The following is a 17,149-nucleotide window of genomic DNA, read 5'->3' as shown; positions in this document are numbered from 1 at the left end:
AAGAATTACAGTGAAGTTACTTGGTTGGAAGCATTTCAGACTTTTTGATAATTCTGTGTATCCTTTCATTCTACTTTAAACAGCAATATTGGTTAGATTGTATACCACAAGGGCAGGCATAACAACAACAGTAAATTTATTCTTATTGATTGTTCATCATGCTGATGAGGAAGTGATGACATAACTCATTATTAAAAATCCAACTAATTATGACAGCCACTTGCCACACAGCCACATTGTTCCCTCCTTTCCCTGGCCTCCTCCTAAACCTACATCCCCCCATTATTACTGTTGGCAGCACAGGAGGAAAGAGTGCCTTCTCTGAGCAAACCTGCTGCTTAAATTCCCTACTCTGTTACTTACATGTTGTGTAACATTTGGTAAATTGCCCAACCTCTCTGATGCTGTCAGGATTAAGTGAATTAATACATATAAAGAGCTTAGAAAAATACCCGACATGAAACACACTCAACAAAAATTAGCTATTAATCCTAATTTTAATAAGTAATGTGCCTCATGAACTTGCCATTAATTTATTCAACCATTCAATAATTATGTGTTCCAAGCATTGTTCCTGGTGCTGGAATTATAGCAGTGAACAAAACAGACAAGGTTCCTGCCCTCATGCAGTAAGAGACAAAGGGAGCATGTAGTGAAATAAACAATAAGTAATGAAACTTTGAGAAAAAAAGTCAGGTAAGGAGAGAGAGAGAGAGAGAGATGAGGTTGGGATCAGGAAAGCCTTCTCTGATTAAGTGACTTTTGAAATGAAGAAGTAAGCCATGCAAAAGTCATCCATCAGGGGAAATAGGAAGTGTCAAAAAAGCAAGCTCGGCAGGCACTTGACCTGTTAGAGAAACAGCCAGAAGGCCAGCATGATTGCTGTTCAAGAGCAAGTGGAGAATAGTGCAAATGTTCTGAGAGAAGAAGCCAGGAAGCACTGGTGCTCTGTGGACAGTTAAGGATTCAGTGCTTCTAGCAAATGTAAGAAGAACCTGGATGCAATACGTATCACCCAGCTGCCTTTATGTAACAATGAAGGAAAGCTGCAGCTGGGGGAAAGGCAGCTGTGTGGAGAGGAATGTTTTACCCTTTTCTGCCTGCTTCTGTGAAAGCTAAAGAACTTTAAATAGAGAGTCAAGCAGTTATCTCATAAATTCCTTTTAGGAAAGGTAATAAAATGGGGTGATTGGATCTAAAGGACAATCCTCCTTCTCCCCCAAAATAGGTACTTTCCTAAATTATCCAAGTAATTGGGCATACTCACTGCTGCACATTGCCTGTATACACAACTTAAAGTTGCCTTTCTTATTTTCATCTGTATTTTAAATCAAAGTGATCTACTAAGACATACCATAAATAACTCTATATTAACTCACTTAAAGGAGTGGACTATTCATTACACAAATGTGAATTTCATCTTGACAATGACTTTTCTCCCGACCTTATGATATCACTAAATTGAGCCCATATTTTCTTGGCTGAAATTCTGGCAGTAGAGGCTGTTCCCTGAGTATTATTTTATTGGATGATGTTTTTATAAATCTCTCTAGGTTTTAGGTATTCTCTCCATTGTAAAAACATATAGGATATTCTAAGATCTATATCAGAAATTCTCTAATTCTAAAATTGCATGATTTAAAATGTGAATTGTACCCCATCATACAATACTTTTAATGGCTAATGGGCATTGTGAATCATATTGAAATATGAATTTCCCAGGCAGCAGCTACTGTGCCACCAGCACATCCCCTCCTGAATGCAGCAGGATATGCCATCTTGTGGACTTCCTGGTGCTTTCTCTGAGAATGGACTAGGGCACTCTAACTCATTCAAGCACAAGAAGAAGGAAGGGGCATCTGATTAACCTTGTTACAAATGAATGGCAGATTACTAACTAGCAATAATGTGATACTTGATTTCTGTTGAATAAAAAAAAAGTCTAGGGCTTCCCTGGTGGCGCAGTGGTTGAGAATCCGCCTGCCGATGCAGGAGACACGGGTTCGTGCCCCGGTCCGGGAAGATCCCACATGCCGCGGAGCGGCTGGGCCCGTGAGCCGTGGCCGCTGAGCCTGCGCGTCTGGAGCCTGTGCTCCGCAACGGGAGAGGCCACAGCAGTGAGAGGCCCGCGCACCACAAAAAAAAAAAAAAGAAAATTCAGGATATTTAATAGAGAAATTCAATTTGAAACTCACAATTTTGCAAACCACTATTTTTTAAAACCACAAAAGTTCTTCTGATAATTACTGATAATTTGCATTACTGACCTACTGACATTTTACTTTTTAGTTGATATGACTTAGTGTGACTCCTAGGCAACAAATTAAACTTATTTTGTCCATGCTATCCAAGGATTTTTAGCCGTAGGAATAGAATCTTCTAAAAGTCAAGCCAAGACACTTGCTGAATATATTAAAAATCTACCTTGTAATGTGAAAAATCAGCAATTAGAAGGACACTGCTATATTCCTACAGAGAAAATTCTTTGCTTACTTAAAATTGTTGTTTTGTAATGGCTTTTTTCCCTTATGATCTGAAGGGAAAGTTGAGATATTCTGGGTTAGAATCTTCATACATCTTGGTGGTCAGACATCTATTAACTATGCATATCTCCACCTGCCAAATGATGTCATCTCTTTGTTTAAATCACGCAGATTGCAGCAATGTCCACACCAGATTAAGGTCACTATGAGGTATGGGAGTAACATTACCCTGGAATAATTTTCCAGCTTCAAAACATAAGCTTTCTTCCACCTGCACTTTTCTAACCACGTGTGAAATATTTATGAAAAACAATTGTAATCTTTTTATTTCTTGTAACCATGCTAATCAATAAACGTTTTGACATTCTTGATATTTTAGTCACTTTGTTGCACACAGAGCTTTACACAGCAATTTAATGTGGGCTGAATTCCTCTTTTTCTGATCTCTTGGAAAGCGGAAGTCCTTCCCATGGTCGTGTACATCTTACATCCCTCAATTCTTCCCAGCAGAATGGATTCGTCTCATTACAGATCACTGTCTTCCAATCAGGTTCTGAATGAGAAGGGCTCTGTGGCCTTTGGATGTACGCCCTCAGCTGGATAAGAGCAATAATGTTCTGGACATACATGCAAACTCACTTCTAGATACTGTGACCCTGTAAGTAGCTCATGAGCAGTGCAGTATTTGAAAAAAAAGAGATTTGAGGAAAATGACAATTTAAAGAGTAGACTGCACGTCTTTTCACTAACTTGATCATTGATGGGTTCTTTGCAGAAACTCTGAACATCACTTGAGTCTCAGTGACTCTTGGGTGTCTTGGGGCTACAGTAGTATTTCAAGATCACAACACATCTATTAAACTTACTTATATTTTACCCCTCCGGTTCTATGGGAAAAATGATTTCTTGACCGTGAAACTCTAAGAAACAAACCAACAGAAACACTGCCACCCTACACTGTCTTATTGTCCTCGACAATGGACAACAGTTTTCTCCCGGGTCAGTCACAGGCCTAACGCAGGAGAAAATTCCTGAATGTCAGGAAAATGAGGCTTTTTCTTTCAGTACCTGAGTACTTTAATGTGGGCTTTTCTAAAAGATGGGAAAAACCTTGAAGTATTTTAAACTGCTTAAGTATTTACATGGTAATCATCCCAATGAGTGGGGAGAAAGAGATGAGAAACCACCAGCTCCTTGAGAGCCATGCACTGTGAGCACTCTGCTTGCTGCCTTTGCATACATTCTCCTGCTCAGCACTCTCGGTCATCCTTAGAGATTATCTCCAGGAAAAGGTGAACTCTATTTCACAGACAAGGGGTCAGATGTTCTTAATCTTTGCATAATTATCCCCAAGATGACATACTAGGTAATTTAGAGTATGAAAGTTAGATCCCCTTGTCAGACTTGAAAGTAGGTGGTCTTTCTATTCTACCTTTGTTGTAAATTCTCGAAAGGTGTTGGTAAGTACCTGATATAACTTAACATTAATTATCCAGTTTATCCATTAGTACCATACTGTCTCCAATCCAGTGAGATCTGGACTTAAATCTTGGTCCAAGACCCCAAATCCAATGTCTGGGCTTCCTCTATGAATCCCGTATAATCTCTCATTATCTTCCAGGCTGGGTACCAGCGCCCACAAAGAGAGCAGTGAGAATGGGCACAGTTCTTTAAATGAAGCAATCATTTTCTCCATGTCGGTCTAGTCTGCAGTGCTAGGTTTCTGACCAGCTCACTCCACCTGACTTCTGAAGGATTACCTGGTCACTGTAAGACTACAGCCTGACTACCCCATAACCTGATACCCTACCCCTTAACCTGAAACCCTGAGAGACTACGATCCACCCCTTCTGGGCTCCACATTCCTCTCCCCGTGGTCTGGCCATGTACCTCAACCTGCACCCTCCAGTAGTGGTTCCCTGCTTATCTTTGGAGTTCCAGGGTTTCTACAAATCAGAGCTTACAAACACAGACCTACAGACTTCAGATAGGTGGAGTAAGTGAGGGAAGCAGGAAAGATAACCGGAGGCGAACTAAAGCACAACTGGGTTTAAGGGACTCGAGAGGGAAGCTGCAGCTGTAAAACCATTTGAGAATGTGGGCTCAGTGTGGTCACGTGTGTGCATCCTGAAGAGAAGATAGAAACCCCAACTTTCATGTAAATGAGTAATTAATCCAGTGGTAATTTTATTTTTTTAAACAACTTTATTGCAGTATAATTGCTTTACAATGTTGTGTTAGTTTCTGCTATATAACAAAGTGAAGCAGCTATATGTATACTTTAATCCCTGTATCCCCTCCCTCTTGCGTCTCCCTCCCATCTCCCTATCCTACCACTCTAGGTGGGCACAAAGCACGGAGCAGATCTCCCTGTGCTATGCGGCTGCTTCCCACTAGCTCTCTGTTTTACATTTGGTACAGTATGTATGTCCATACCATGCTCTCACTTCATCCCAGTTTACCCTTCCCCCTCCCCGTGTCCTCAAGTCCATTCTCTTTGTCTGTGTCTTTATTCCTCTCCTGCCCCTAGGTTTTTCAGAACCATTTTGGGTTTTTTTTTTTAGATTCCATATATATGAGTTAGCAAACGGTATTTGTTTTGCTGACTTACTTCACTCTGTATGACAGTCTCTAGGTTCATCCACCTCACAATAAATAAATTTTGTTCCTTTTTATGGCTGAGTAATATTCCATTGTATATATGTGCCACATCTTCTTTATCCATTCATCTGTCGATGGACACTTAGGTTGCTTCCACGTCCTGGCTATTGTAAATAGAGCTGCAATGAACATTGTGGTGCATGACTCTTTTTGAATTATGGTTTTCTCAGGGTATATGCCCAGTAGTGGGATTGCTGGATTGTATGGTAGTTCTATTGTTAGTTTTTGAAGAAACTTCCATGCTGTTCTCCATAGTGGCTGTATCAATTTACATTCCCACTAACAGGGCAAGCGGGTTCCATTTTCTCCACACCCTCTCCAGCATTTATTGTTTGCAGATTTTTTGATGACGGCCACTCTGAACGGTGTGAAAATCTCATTGTGTTTTGACCTGCGTTTCTCTAATGATTAGTGATGCTGAACATCCTTTCATCTGTTGCCAATCTGTATATCTTCTTTGGAGAAATGTTGATTTAGGTCTTCTGCCCTTGTTTGAACTGGGTTGTCTGCTTTTTTTGATATTTAGCTGCATGAGATATCTGCTCAAATATACATCCAGATATCTGCTTGTATATTTTGGAGATTAATCCTTTGTCAGCTGCTTCATTTGCAAATATTTGCTCCCATTCTGAGGGTTGTTCTCTTTGATTTCTTCAGTGATCTGTTGGTTATTTAGTAGTGTATTGCTTAACCTCCATGTGTTTGTATTTTTTACATTTGTTTTCTTGTAATTGATATCTAGTCTCATAGTGTTGTGGTCTGAAAAGATACTTGATACGATTTCAGTTTTCTTAAGTTTACCAAGGCTTGAGTTGTGACCCAAGATATGATCTATCCTGGAGAATGCTCCATGAGCACTTGAGAGGAAAGTGTATTCTGTTGTTTTTGGATGGAATGTCCTATAAATATCAGTTAAGTTCATCTTATTTAATGTATCATTTAAAGCTTGTGTTTCCTTATTTATTTTCATTTTGGATGATCCATCCATTGGTGAAAGTGGGTTGTTAATGTCCCCTACTATTATTGTGTTACTCTCAATTTCCCCTTTTAGGGCTGTTAACATTTGCCTTATGAATTTGAGGTGCTCCTCTGTTGGGTGCATAAATATTTACAATTGTTATATCTTCTTGGACTGATCCTTGATTATTATGTAATGTCCTTCTTTGTCTCTTGTAATAGTCTTTATTTTATTTTATTATTATTATTTTTTTTAGTCTTTAAAGTCTATTTTGTTGGATATGAGAAGTGCTACTCCAGCTTTCTCTTGATCTCCATTTGCATGGAATATCTTTTTCCATCCCCTCACTTTCAGTCTGTATGTGTCCCTAGGTCTGAAGTGGGTCTCTTGTAGACAGTATAATTCAGGTCTTGTTTTTGTATCCATTCAACCAGTCCGTGTCTTTTGGTTGGAACATTTAATCTATTTACATTTAAGGTAATTATCGATATGTATGTTCCTATTACCATTTTCTGAATTGTTTTGGTTTTGTTATTGTAGGTCTTTTCATTCTCTTCTGTTTCCTGCTTAGAGAAGTTCCTTTAGCATTTGTTGTAAAGCTGGTTTGGTGGTGCTGAATTCTCTCAGCTTTTGCTTGTCTGTAAAGGTTTTAATTTCTCCATTGAATCTGAATGAGATCCTTGCTGGGTAGAGTAATCTTGGTTGTAGGTTTTTTCCCTTTCATGACTTTAAATATGTCCTGCCATGCCCTTCTGGCTTGCGGACCTTCTGCCGAAAGATCAGTGTTTAACCTTATGGGGATTCCTTTGTATGTTATTTGTTGTTTTTCCCTTGCTGCTTTTAATATTTTTTCTATTTAATTTTTATAGTTTGATTAATATGTGTCTTGGCATGTTTCTTCTTGGATTTATCCTGTATGGGACTCTCTGCACTTCCTGGACTTGATTGGCTATTTCCTTTCCCATCTTAGGGAAGTTTTCAACTATAATCTCTTCAAATATTTTCTCAGTCACTTTCTTTTTCTCTTCTTCTTCTGAGACCCCTACAGTTCGAATGTTGGTGCATTTACTGTTGTCCCAGAGGTCTCTGAAACTGTCCTCAATTATTTTCATTCTTTTTTCTTTATTCTGCTCTGCAGTAGTTATTTCCACTATTTTATCTTCCAGGTCACTTATCCGTCTTCTGCCTCAGTTATTATGCTATTGATTCCTTCTAGAGTATTTTTAATTTCATTTATTGTGTTGTTCATCATTGTTTGTTTGCTCTTCAGTTCTTCTAGGTGTTTGTTAAACGTTTCTTGTATTTTCTCCATTCTATATCCAAGATTTTGGATCATTTTACTATCATTACTCTGAATTGTTTTTCAGGAACACTGCCTATTTCCTCTTCATTTGTTTGGTCTGGTGGGTTTTTACCTTGCTCTTCATCTGCTGTGTATCTTCTCATTTTGCTTAACTGTGTTCGGGGTCTCCTTTTGCAGGTTGCAGGTTTGTAGTCCCCGTTGTTTTTGGTGTCTGCCCCCAGTGGGTAACGTTGTTTCAGTGGGTTGTGTAGGATTCCTGGTGGAGGGGACTGGTACCTGTGTTCTGGTGGTGAGGTTGCATCTTGTCTTTCTGGTGGGTAGGACCGTGTCCGGTAGGTAGGATCGCGTCCGGTGGTGTGTTTTGGGGTGTCTGTGAACTTATTATGATTTTAGGCAGCCTTTCTGCTAATGGGTGGGGTTGTGTTCCTGTCTTGCTAATTGTTTGGCATAGGGTGTCCAGCACTGTAGCTAGCTGGTGGTTGAGTGGAGCTGGGTCTTACTGTTGAGATGGAGATCTCTGGGAGAGCTCCCACCGATTGATATTACGTTGTCTGGTGGAGCAATGTCCTGAACTCGGATCTCCCACCTCAGATGCTCAGGCCTGATACTCAGCCAAAGCACAAAGACCATGTCAGCCACATGGCTCAGAAGAAAAGGGAGGGAAAAAAAAAGAAACAAAAAAATAAGATAAAATAAAATAAAAGTTATTAAAATAAACAATAAATTATTAAAATAAAAAACTAATAAAAAAAAGAAGAGAGCAACCAAACCAATAAACAAATTACCCAATGAATACAATTGCTAAAAACCATACTGAAAAAAAGGAAAAAAATGGACAGACAGAACCCTAGGAGAAATGGTAAAACCAAAGCTATACAGACAAAATCACACAAAGAAGCATAAACATACACACTCACAAAAAGAGAAAAAGGAAAAAAGGAAAAAAAAAATATATATATATACATATATATATATATAAAGGAAGACAGCAACCAAATCAATAAACAAATCTACCAATGATAATTAGCTCTAAATACTAAACTAAGATAAACATAAAACTGAAACAAATTAGATGCAGAAAGCAAACCCAAAGTCTACAGCTGCTCCCGAAGTCCACCGCCTCAATTTTGTGATGATTCGTTGTCTATTCAGGTATTCCACAGATGCAGGGTACATCAAGTTGATTGTGGAGATTTAATCCGCTGTTCCTGAGGCTGCTGGGAGTGACTTCCCTTTCTCTTCTTTGTTCGCACAGCTCTTGGGGTTCAGCTTTGGATTTGGCCCCGCCTCTGCATGTAGGTCACCTTCTGGCATTTATTCTTGGCCCAGACAAGACGGGGTTAAAGGAGCAGCTGATTAGCTGGGAGGGAGGGGTACGGAATGCGGGACAAGCCTGGGGCTGAGAGGCCAGCATGATGTTGCATCAGCCCAAGGCGCGCCGCACGTTCTCCCGTGGAAGTTGTCCCTGGATCACGGGACCCTGGCAGTGGCAGGCTGCACAGGCTCCCGGGAGGGGAGGTGTGGAGAGTGACCTGTGCTCACACACAGGCTTCTTGGTGGCTGCAGCAGCGGACTTAGCGTCTCATGCCCGTCTCTGGGTTTCACGCTGATAGCTGCGGCTCATGCCCGTCTCTGGAGCTTGTTTAGGTGGTGCTCTGAATCCCCTTCTCCTCGTGCATCAGGAAACAAAGAGGCAAGAGAAAGTCTCTTGCCTCTTCGGCAGTTCCAGACCTTTTCCCGGACTCCCTCCCAGCTAGCCGTGGCGCACTACCCCCTTCAGGCTGTGTTCATGCAGCCAACCCCAGTCCTCTCCCTGGGATCTGACCTCCGAAGCCCGAGCCTCAGCTCCCAGCTCCCGCCCGTCCCAGAGGGTGAGCAGACAAGCCTCTCGGGCTGGTGAGTGCTAGTCGGCACCGATCCTCTGTGTGGGAATCTCTCTGCTTTGCCCTCTGCACCCCTGTTGCTGTGCTCTCCTCCATGGCTCTGAAGCTTCCCTCCGCCCTCCCCCCATTTCCGCCAGTGAAGGGGTTTCCTAGTGTGTGGAAACTTTTCCTCCTTCACAGCTCCCTCCCAGAGGGGCCGGTCCCATCCCTATTCTTTTGTCTCTGTTTTTTCTTTTTTCTCTTGCCCTACCCAGGTATGTGGGGAGTTTCTTGCCTTTTGGGAAGTCTGAGGTCTTCTGCCAGTGTTCAGTAGGTGTTCTATAGGAGTTGTTCCACATGTAGATGTATTTTTGATGTATTTGTGGGGAGGAAGGTGATCTCTACGTCTTACTCCTCTGCCATCTTGAAGGTCCCCTCCAGTGGTATTTTTAAAATCTTATGTGGACACAAAACTGGACACTACCCACAGTCCTCCAGTTTCTGACTTCTGCCTCAGATAACAGCTCAGCCCTGGCTTAAAAAGTCTGATTCTCAGAATCCTAAAAGCCTTACTTGTAACTAGAAGAGGTGAGCCAGCAACACAAATTGATGTTTGACAACTAAGTGCAGAAAACTCTGATAACCACATCAACGCATCACAGAGGAAGTCCACTCTAAACAGTACTGGGAGGCAATTCTCCGTGAATCTCTCATGTGTCTGCATATCTTACGAGTAGACACTGACAGCCTTTCTTTCCAACAATCTGTTTGGGGATGTTTGTTTAGCAAACAGCCTTTCAAGATAGATATGGGGTCTCTCTCTAGAACAGTGCTAACTTCATATAAAATATCCATGTTTCCTAAACTCAGTGTTCCTCTCATATACCACAACCTGCTATCCTCTGAGTGTCATCCCATGAGATTTGCGGCTCAGGGAACCAATGAAAATGCTAATACTCTGACAGTTGTTACTGTCGTGAGTACTAAGTCCTTGGTCTCTGACCCAGGAGTTTCATGTCTTTTCCCAGCATCATAAAACAGTATTAGGTTGCAAATAGAGTAAATTTTCAGGTTCCTCATAGTTTTTGAAAACTGATATTAGTTTTTCTTCCACTCTAAACCCTGGCTACAGCAGCTACTCTAAAATCAACAGCCTAGTGTCTTCCACCATACTTCTTCCATTGATTTCCCTGAACCAATCTTGCTTTTGAAAGTACAGTATTGCCTTATTCTTCATCAAGGCAACCATGAACTCACAGCATTTCAGACACCTACATCTCTTTGTAGCTCATCATTTCTATCTATTTTAGGCTTCCTTCTTCAACTTCAGACAATAGCTTGGTGTTTAGCAATAAAACAAAATGACTAAGCAGGCAGACTGTCAAGCTATATTGCCTGGGTTTGAAACTGTGTTTTGCCACTCACTAGCTGTGTACTTTGGTAACACAGAAAGAATACAATAAATGTAATTGATTAATATTCAACTGAATATTCAACAATTTCAGTTAGGAGTTTACCTTAATTGCAGGTGGCTTGTAATCTAACTTATCACTGGGAAACTAAATGTAAATAATTTAGGGCAAAGAATGGGTTTGGCCCTTTGCCAATTAAAATCCTCAGTACTTTAGTAAAACATACCTTTTGCATAGGATTTCCTTTCAAAAAGAAAACACCTCATATCCCAATCTTCTACAAATAATATGAAGGACCAAGCACCAACCCCTCTCCAGTCAAACTGTAAATGTACAAATATAAAGTTCTTTTAAACTGCCAAGCAACTCTTCCATAGATGACCTTGCACACTCAGGATGCCTAACTATCATCACATAAATATTAGCCGTTTTCTTCACAGCCCTAATGGGAAAATCAATCCACCCAAATATTACTTGTCTGAAGCAACGTTTCCATTGGTGTTTCACTGTGCTATGCCATTTCTCTTAACGGTCTCAAATAATATCCCCTGATTTTCTATTTATTTTTATTTCTATTTCTTTTTATTCTTCTAAGTCTATGACAATTAAGATTAAAATTCCAAAGGGGTAAAGGCAAGGAAAAGCTACAAAAATCGGATGTGATTTTCCTACACTTCCCCCCCCCACCCAGTTCCTAGCCACTAATCCCCTCTCAAACTGTACAATAGAACAGCAGAGACATAAAGAAAAGGAGATAAAACTGGCCAGCCAGTGCATTGTTCTTGCTAATCTGCACCATTTACATGAGGGTTAGAAGGCTTGTTTTATCATTTAAACAGGCTTAAAAGCCTCTTTGCAAATGAGATTTTGTTCCTACAAAAGAATGAATTCTAGCTATTTGGTGAGTTTCTGCTAGACCAGCACTGGCAGTAACTGCAGTTACCAGTCAGCAGCTGACTTGGCAGTAACTTAAGCTACTTCTTTGGCCACATACAGTGTATGCAAGGATTGCTTTCAGCTGCCAAAACTGAAAAGCATCAAGCTGATTAAATTCTTTCCAGGAGGTGAATAGGATGAGGAGCATGTTAAGAGGCCAATAATATCAGATCTAAAAGTGTACCTGGGCAAATTGTCCTTTATGCAGGTGCTTTAGAGTGGCTTTGAACTTTTAGAGCCCCTTGAACCTTCCTTTGAAAAGGAACAGAAGGGCAGACAGCAAATGAAATTCAGAGACAGAAAGTCTTAAAATAGTCTCCAGCTGTGAAGTAAAGACAATCTACACTCTTTGATTCACTGTCCGTCTCAGTGGCATTGGGCACAAGGATAAACTGTACTACTAACTCCCTTGTCAATGTCAGCACAAAAGATAACCAGAAGGAAAAGATTTTCTTAACACAGAGGAGTACACCCTTTGCATCAAAATCTTAGATAAAAAAAAAATCAATATCATGTTTATACAAAGATATACTTATTATTTGCTTTACCTGGCACACCTTGAACAGATGTTCAGTGTGACTTTGGCCTGAGGTTCAGCAGAGTGAGTAGCTCGACCTTGGTTAAATTTGTTCCCAGAAGGTACCAGGGTAGTTACTCCCTCCATTCTTAAATCATCAAGATCCTCTGTAACAACATAAACAATTGCAGAGAAAAAAATTAACTCTAACAGAATGAAGGAGGAAAGTCCAGGTTTTCAGATATCTGCCAGTAGTTGGTTAGCAAAACATTGTATTTCCACTTTGCAAAAATCTTACCTCGTGCATCAATTAGTTTTCAAATTATTTCTAGATGTAGTTGGAGAAAATTATATGAGAAGATTTACAGGGGCAAAAGGGTGAGAGATGAATCTGTCTGCACCATGGGCAGACCACATATGACTGTGGGACATGGATCCACAACTTCTGCTGTAACCACCCACAGAAGTCAACCATAATCTCTACAGCAATTGGCCCCAAATGGTCAGGAGTTAGTCAGTGACTGCCCCCTTCCAACTAAGAACAATCCAGAGGAAGACAAATATGCTCCCAAACCAATTACACAAGGTCATTCATTTCTAATTTGCCTGCCTTGAGCTTCCTCATCCAACACCCTCCGATCAGAATATACCTGAAGCCGTCTCCTTTTTCATTCTAAACCATTCCTTTTTGTCTGCACCTTGGGAGGACAATAGTATACCGGGATAGTCACACCCCAGGTGTTCACTGAAGCCTCCTATTTTTTCCAGGCCCTCAGTCAACACTTAAAAAGTCTGTTTCTCTTGTAATTTAGTCCTGATGCAATTTGTACATGATCTCCTGCTTTATTCAGAGGATAAAGAACCTTGTAAAAAGGATTCTCTTTATTTGCTCTCAGCCTTAGCAAAAGAAGGACATAAAGTTTCAAATGATAAATTATAATTTTGCCAAAACATAATCCACGATTGAGGTTACTACCTATATAAGAAGGGAAATCGCTCTTTCCTGATAAGGCTGTAGACTATCCAAACATCTTAGACCTCTCACAAAACAATCGAGAGGATTTCTAACTGTGTTAAAAATAAGACAACAGGGCCCATAACGAAGTTGCTTATGCTAAGCCCACGTTACCAAACCGATACTTAATCACAGTTTAAGCTCTCTCAGCAATGGAATCCTAAACAATCAGGAATCACCCCGCTCAGCACTAATGAGTTAATTTACCTGATAGACCCCTGCTGTCCCCTAAAGGAAAGTGACCTTGTCACGACCAACCTGTTGTTTGCTAGTATAGCTTTCTGCATCCACTGCGTTCTGTCTATAAAAGTCTTTAATTTTGTACAGCTCCTTGGAGTTCCTTTCTTCCTGCTAGATTGGATGCTGCCTGATTTATGAATCATCTACTCAGCTGAATTTTGTTTCTAACAACTGAATATGGCAAACAAGTGTCAAATTTTCCTGAGATTGTGACTAGTCTAAGTCATGAACAAGACCTTCTGTTACCTGAAGAAGATTAGTCAACACACTACCTCCACAGGCAACCCCAGATGAAATCCTTTCATCTACTTGCATATGAGCAATCTGGGTGTGTCCTTAGAGGTTTAACTTCATGAGAGTCAAAAAAACTCATCACCTTGACCTGGTTGTTAAGTGTATAGTCCCCTTATTGTGGGGCAACAGCCACCCCTTCAAAACTCACTGCTTCTGCTTAACTAGTTATAAGCGCCCCTCTCTTCTCATGGTTCCTCATGTCATGCGGCACAGAGAGTACTACTGCCTGAGAACACACAACACTTTTCAGTTAGCTAATTAGCCTCCCATGAGATTCTGTTAAGTCTCTCCCCCTCCCACTACTATTCACCACTGAGACACCCTGACTTGCCCACCCTCCTCCCCCCACCAGGGGAAGGGAACCTTAACATTTTCTTAGCTCAGTTAGGAACTTGATATACCTCATTCAGTGTTTTTAAGGACTCCCACTAAAAACTCTGACCTAATGTTATTTGTTGACAGATCATATCTCAAAACTTGAAACTGGAGCAGAACACGCTAACACCAATTTAAGCTTGCCAGTAGAATACAGTCCTCTACCCGAGGGAAAAATCAGCCCAAAGGGCAAAGCCACTGCACTTCCTTGAGCTTGTCAACTAGCCAAAGACCACAGAGTAAATATATATCAGGCATGCTTTTTTAAAAAAAACCATGACTTTGGGATGCTTTGGAAACAAAGGGTCATGTCTGCTGGAACCCCCATAAAAAATGGACAAGATGTTTAACACACTTTTAGATGCACTCTTACTTCATAAAGAGGTAGCTGCTGTAAAAAAGAAATAACATGGAAGCTAAAAGAAATACTCCAGCAGATCATTTTGCCAAACAAGTAGCCTTAACAATGGTTTTGATCCTATCTAAACTCTTAAAGGATGAATCCTTAAAGGAATTCAAAGAAACCATTATAAAATATCAATGTTTAGCCCCTCATTTTGAAAAGAAAAATGGAAAAAAAAGTGGTTCTAGCTTCACTCAGATCATCTCTGAGTGCTCCCAAGACAGTTGCTTGGTAGCACTAGATGGTTTCAAATAGATAATAGCTAAATTTCTCCATGAAACTACTCATCATGGTACAGATAAATTGGTTACTATCTTAAATCAACATGGCTGGGGAAACTTTAAAAAGACAGCTGAGGTCATTTTTAAGTCACGTGGACTTGTCAACAGCATAACTCTAGAGAACCTGTGAATGTGGGAAATGACCAGGAACCAAAGCTTCGAAGGTCCTTTGAACACCTAATGATGTATTTTATATAGCTTCCACTTTTCATGAGATTTGAATATATTTTAGTTATCGAATGTCTATATAATTTCAGGGTGAGTTTAAACATCTCTTTGCCAAAAAGCTATAATCTTTACAGCTGCTAAAAAGCTCGTCGATTTTGTGATTCCAATCTTGGGAATATAAACTTTCATATCAAGTGACCAAGACACACACTTCACAAGAAATATTATATTAAAAAAAAAAACCTGTAAAGTATTACCCTTTACTCAGAAACCACACTGCTCTGATCACCTACAAACTTCTGAAAGGTGAAAAGAATCAATGACATCTTGAAATAAAATTAACAAAACTTTCAGAAACCCTTGAGCTCCCTTGGTCAAAGGTACTCCCACCCACCCTTACGCCAATATGGTCCACTCCTAGAGAACACATTGTTTATTTCCCTGGGAACTAGTTACTGGAAAGCCCAAGTGCATCAGGATTTTACCTACAACACTATACTCTGCCCTGATGCATGCAGACATTGCAAAACGTTGCAGGAGACTCACGGACTATACTCAGTCCTATCACTAACAGGTTAAGGTTGCAGTCAAACATCTCAAACAGCCTCTTCATGACATTCAACTATAAGATTTCATCTGTTGGGAGATACATCAGAGAAAAGTTGCTCTTGAACCTCGCTGGAAGGGATTCTATCAGATATTGTTAACAACAAATACAGAAGGAAAGCTCCCTGGAGTAAATCCTTGGGCTCACATTTCATAACTAAAGAAACAATCCAGAACCAACAAAATTGGAAGCCTGCTCTAATAGGGGACCTCAAAATGAAGATTCTCTAGAAGCAGCTGATCTTCACAGTAGACAGATGACCCAAGATCCTCAGAACAACCCGATGACCTCAGACAGTGGACAGCTTCTGCACGAGATATTGGACCAAAACCCTTGCCTAATTACTATTTTGTTTTTTATCTGCTTATTTACATTCTTCTCCTAATTTCTACAGACTCCTGGTTATCACCCACCCATAATGGCCCTTCTTCTTTTATTCCCTTCTTACTAAAATTGTTAGATCAGAACATAATTATTCTAACACCAATCTCAGATTTCCCAAATAGTACCCTTCAAGCTTACTGATTGCTGGATAGGCCATTCCTCAACAGACCTCCATGGTAAAAACCTAGGGCTATTTCCAGTCTCAACAAATGAGATCAAAGAGAATTACAGCCAATGGCATTTCACTTGCACTTATGTGGACAAATGACTTTAAACAAGGTCATTTGCTATTTTCCTAGCAATGCCCTCTCGCCGAAAAAGAAAAAAATTATTATGATCTATCAATTAGACCCTAGGTAATTCTAAATTTGAATTCAGGATTTCCTAAAATGATGGGCCAACTACTTAGTATCTGGAAGAGACTAATATAGATACAAACGTGTAAACAGGCTAATGTAAGGTCTTGGTTTCAACTTCACGCCATGAATAATTTCTTTTTTCCTGGATATCCATGTATTCCTACCAGATACTACTTCCTCTGCAACCAGGATGGCTAGTTTTGCTTGTCTCAGATAAACATTTCATGCTCTTTAGAAACAGTATTCCAAAACTTATCTGTGCACAGACACCTTAATTCTAAAGTCATCAAAGCAGGAAATTCAGATGTGCGCTCCAAAATGAGGTTACCCTCAATTATTTAGGCACTTTACCTGGGGTGTTTCCTGATTTATTGTTTATGCAAACAATCAAAGCAGTGCTTCCAATAATAAGAATCATACACACAAAGGGCTATGAGACATAGATCATTTTAATTCTGGCAGAAGTTATAAATAATATCACCTCTACCTTAGATGGAATACAGATTAGTCTCAATTCCTTGGCAAGAGCAGTGATGGACAATCTAGATTTCCTGTTCACTAGTCACGATAGTACCTGTGCAATTGCTAATAGTTCTCGCTATACTTGGCTCAAAGAAACAGGTAAGGTAGAAAAGGCTATCTATCACTTTAAGGCAAAAGCTACTTGGCTCACCAAGGCTGATCTCTATGACCTGTGGGATTGCTCTCTTAGCCTTGGTTGGATAATTTGGGTTCTTGGTTCTGAAGCATCTTAAACACACTTTTGATTAGTCTTGCTTTTGTCATAGTGGTCATGATGCCAGTCCACTGAACTCTATCCAGAGTCTTATATGCTTTTATGCAGCCACTCTCTCATCAGATGATCTGCATGTTAATACAACACCAAAAAGA

At 40.2% G+C, this 17,149-nt stretch overlaps 1 protein-coding gene across 1 annotated transcript in view; it reads right to left on the bottom strand.

Moving 5' to 3' along the window:
* The window catches only part of C17H8orf34 (chromosome 17 C8orf34 homolog), a 294,894-nt gene that overhangs the window by 111,952 nt on the left and 165,793 nt on the right, over positions 1 to 17,149 (bottom strand). Inside the window, 1 exon segment of the mRNA XM_059042628.2 lies at positions 12,164 to 12,299. Coding sequence (XP_058898611.2) covers positions 12,164 to 12,299 — 136 coding nt within the window.

The sequence above is a fragment of the Kogia breviceps genome, chromosome 17, assembly GCF_026419965.1.
Source record: "Kogia breviceps isolate mKogBre1 chromosome 17, mKogBre1 haplotype 1, whole genome shotgun sequence".
Classification (NCBI taxonomy): domain Eukaryota; kingdom Metazoa; phylum Chordata; class Mammalia; order Artiodactyla; family Physeteridae; genus Kogia; species Kogia breviceps.
The sequence above is the reverse complement of the archived record's forward strand: the minus strand, read 5'-3'. Positions and strand labels throughout refer to the sequence as shown.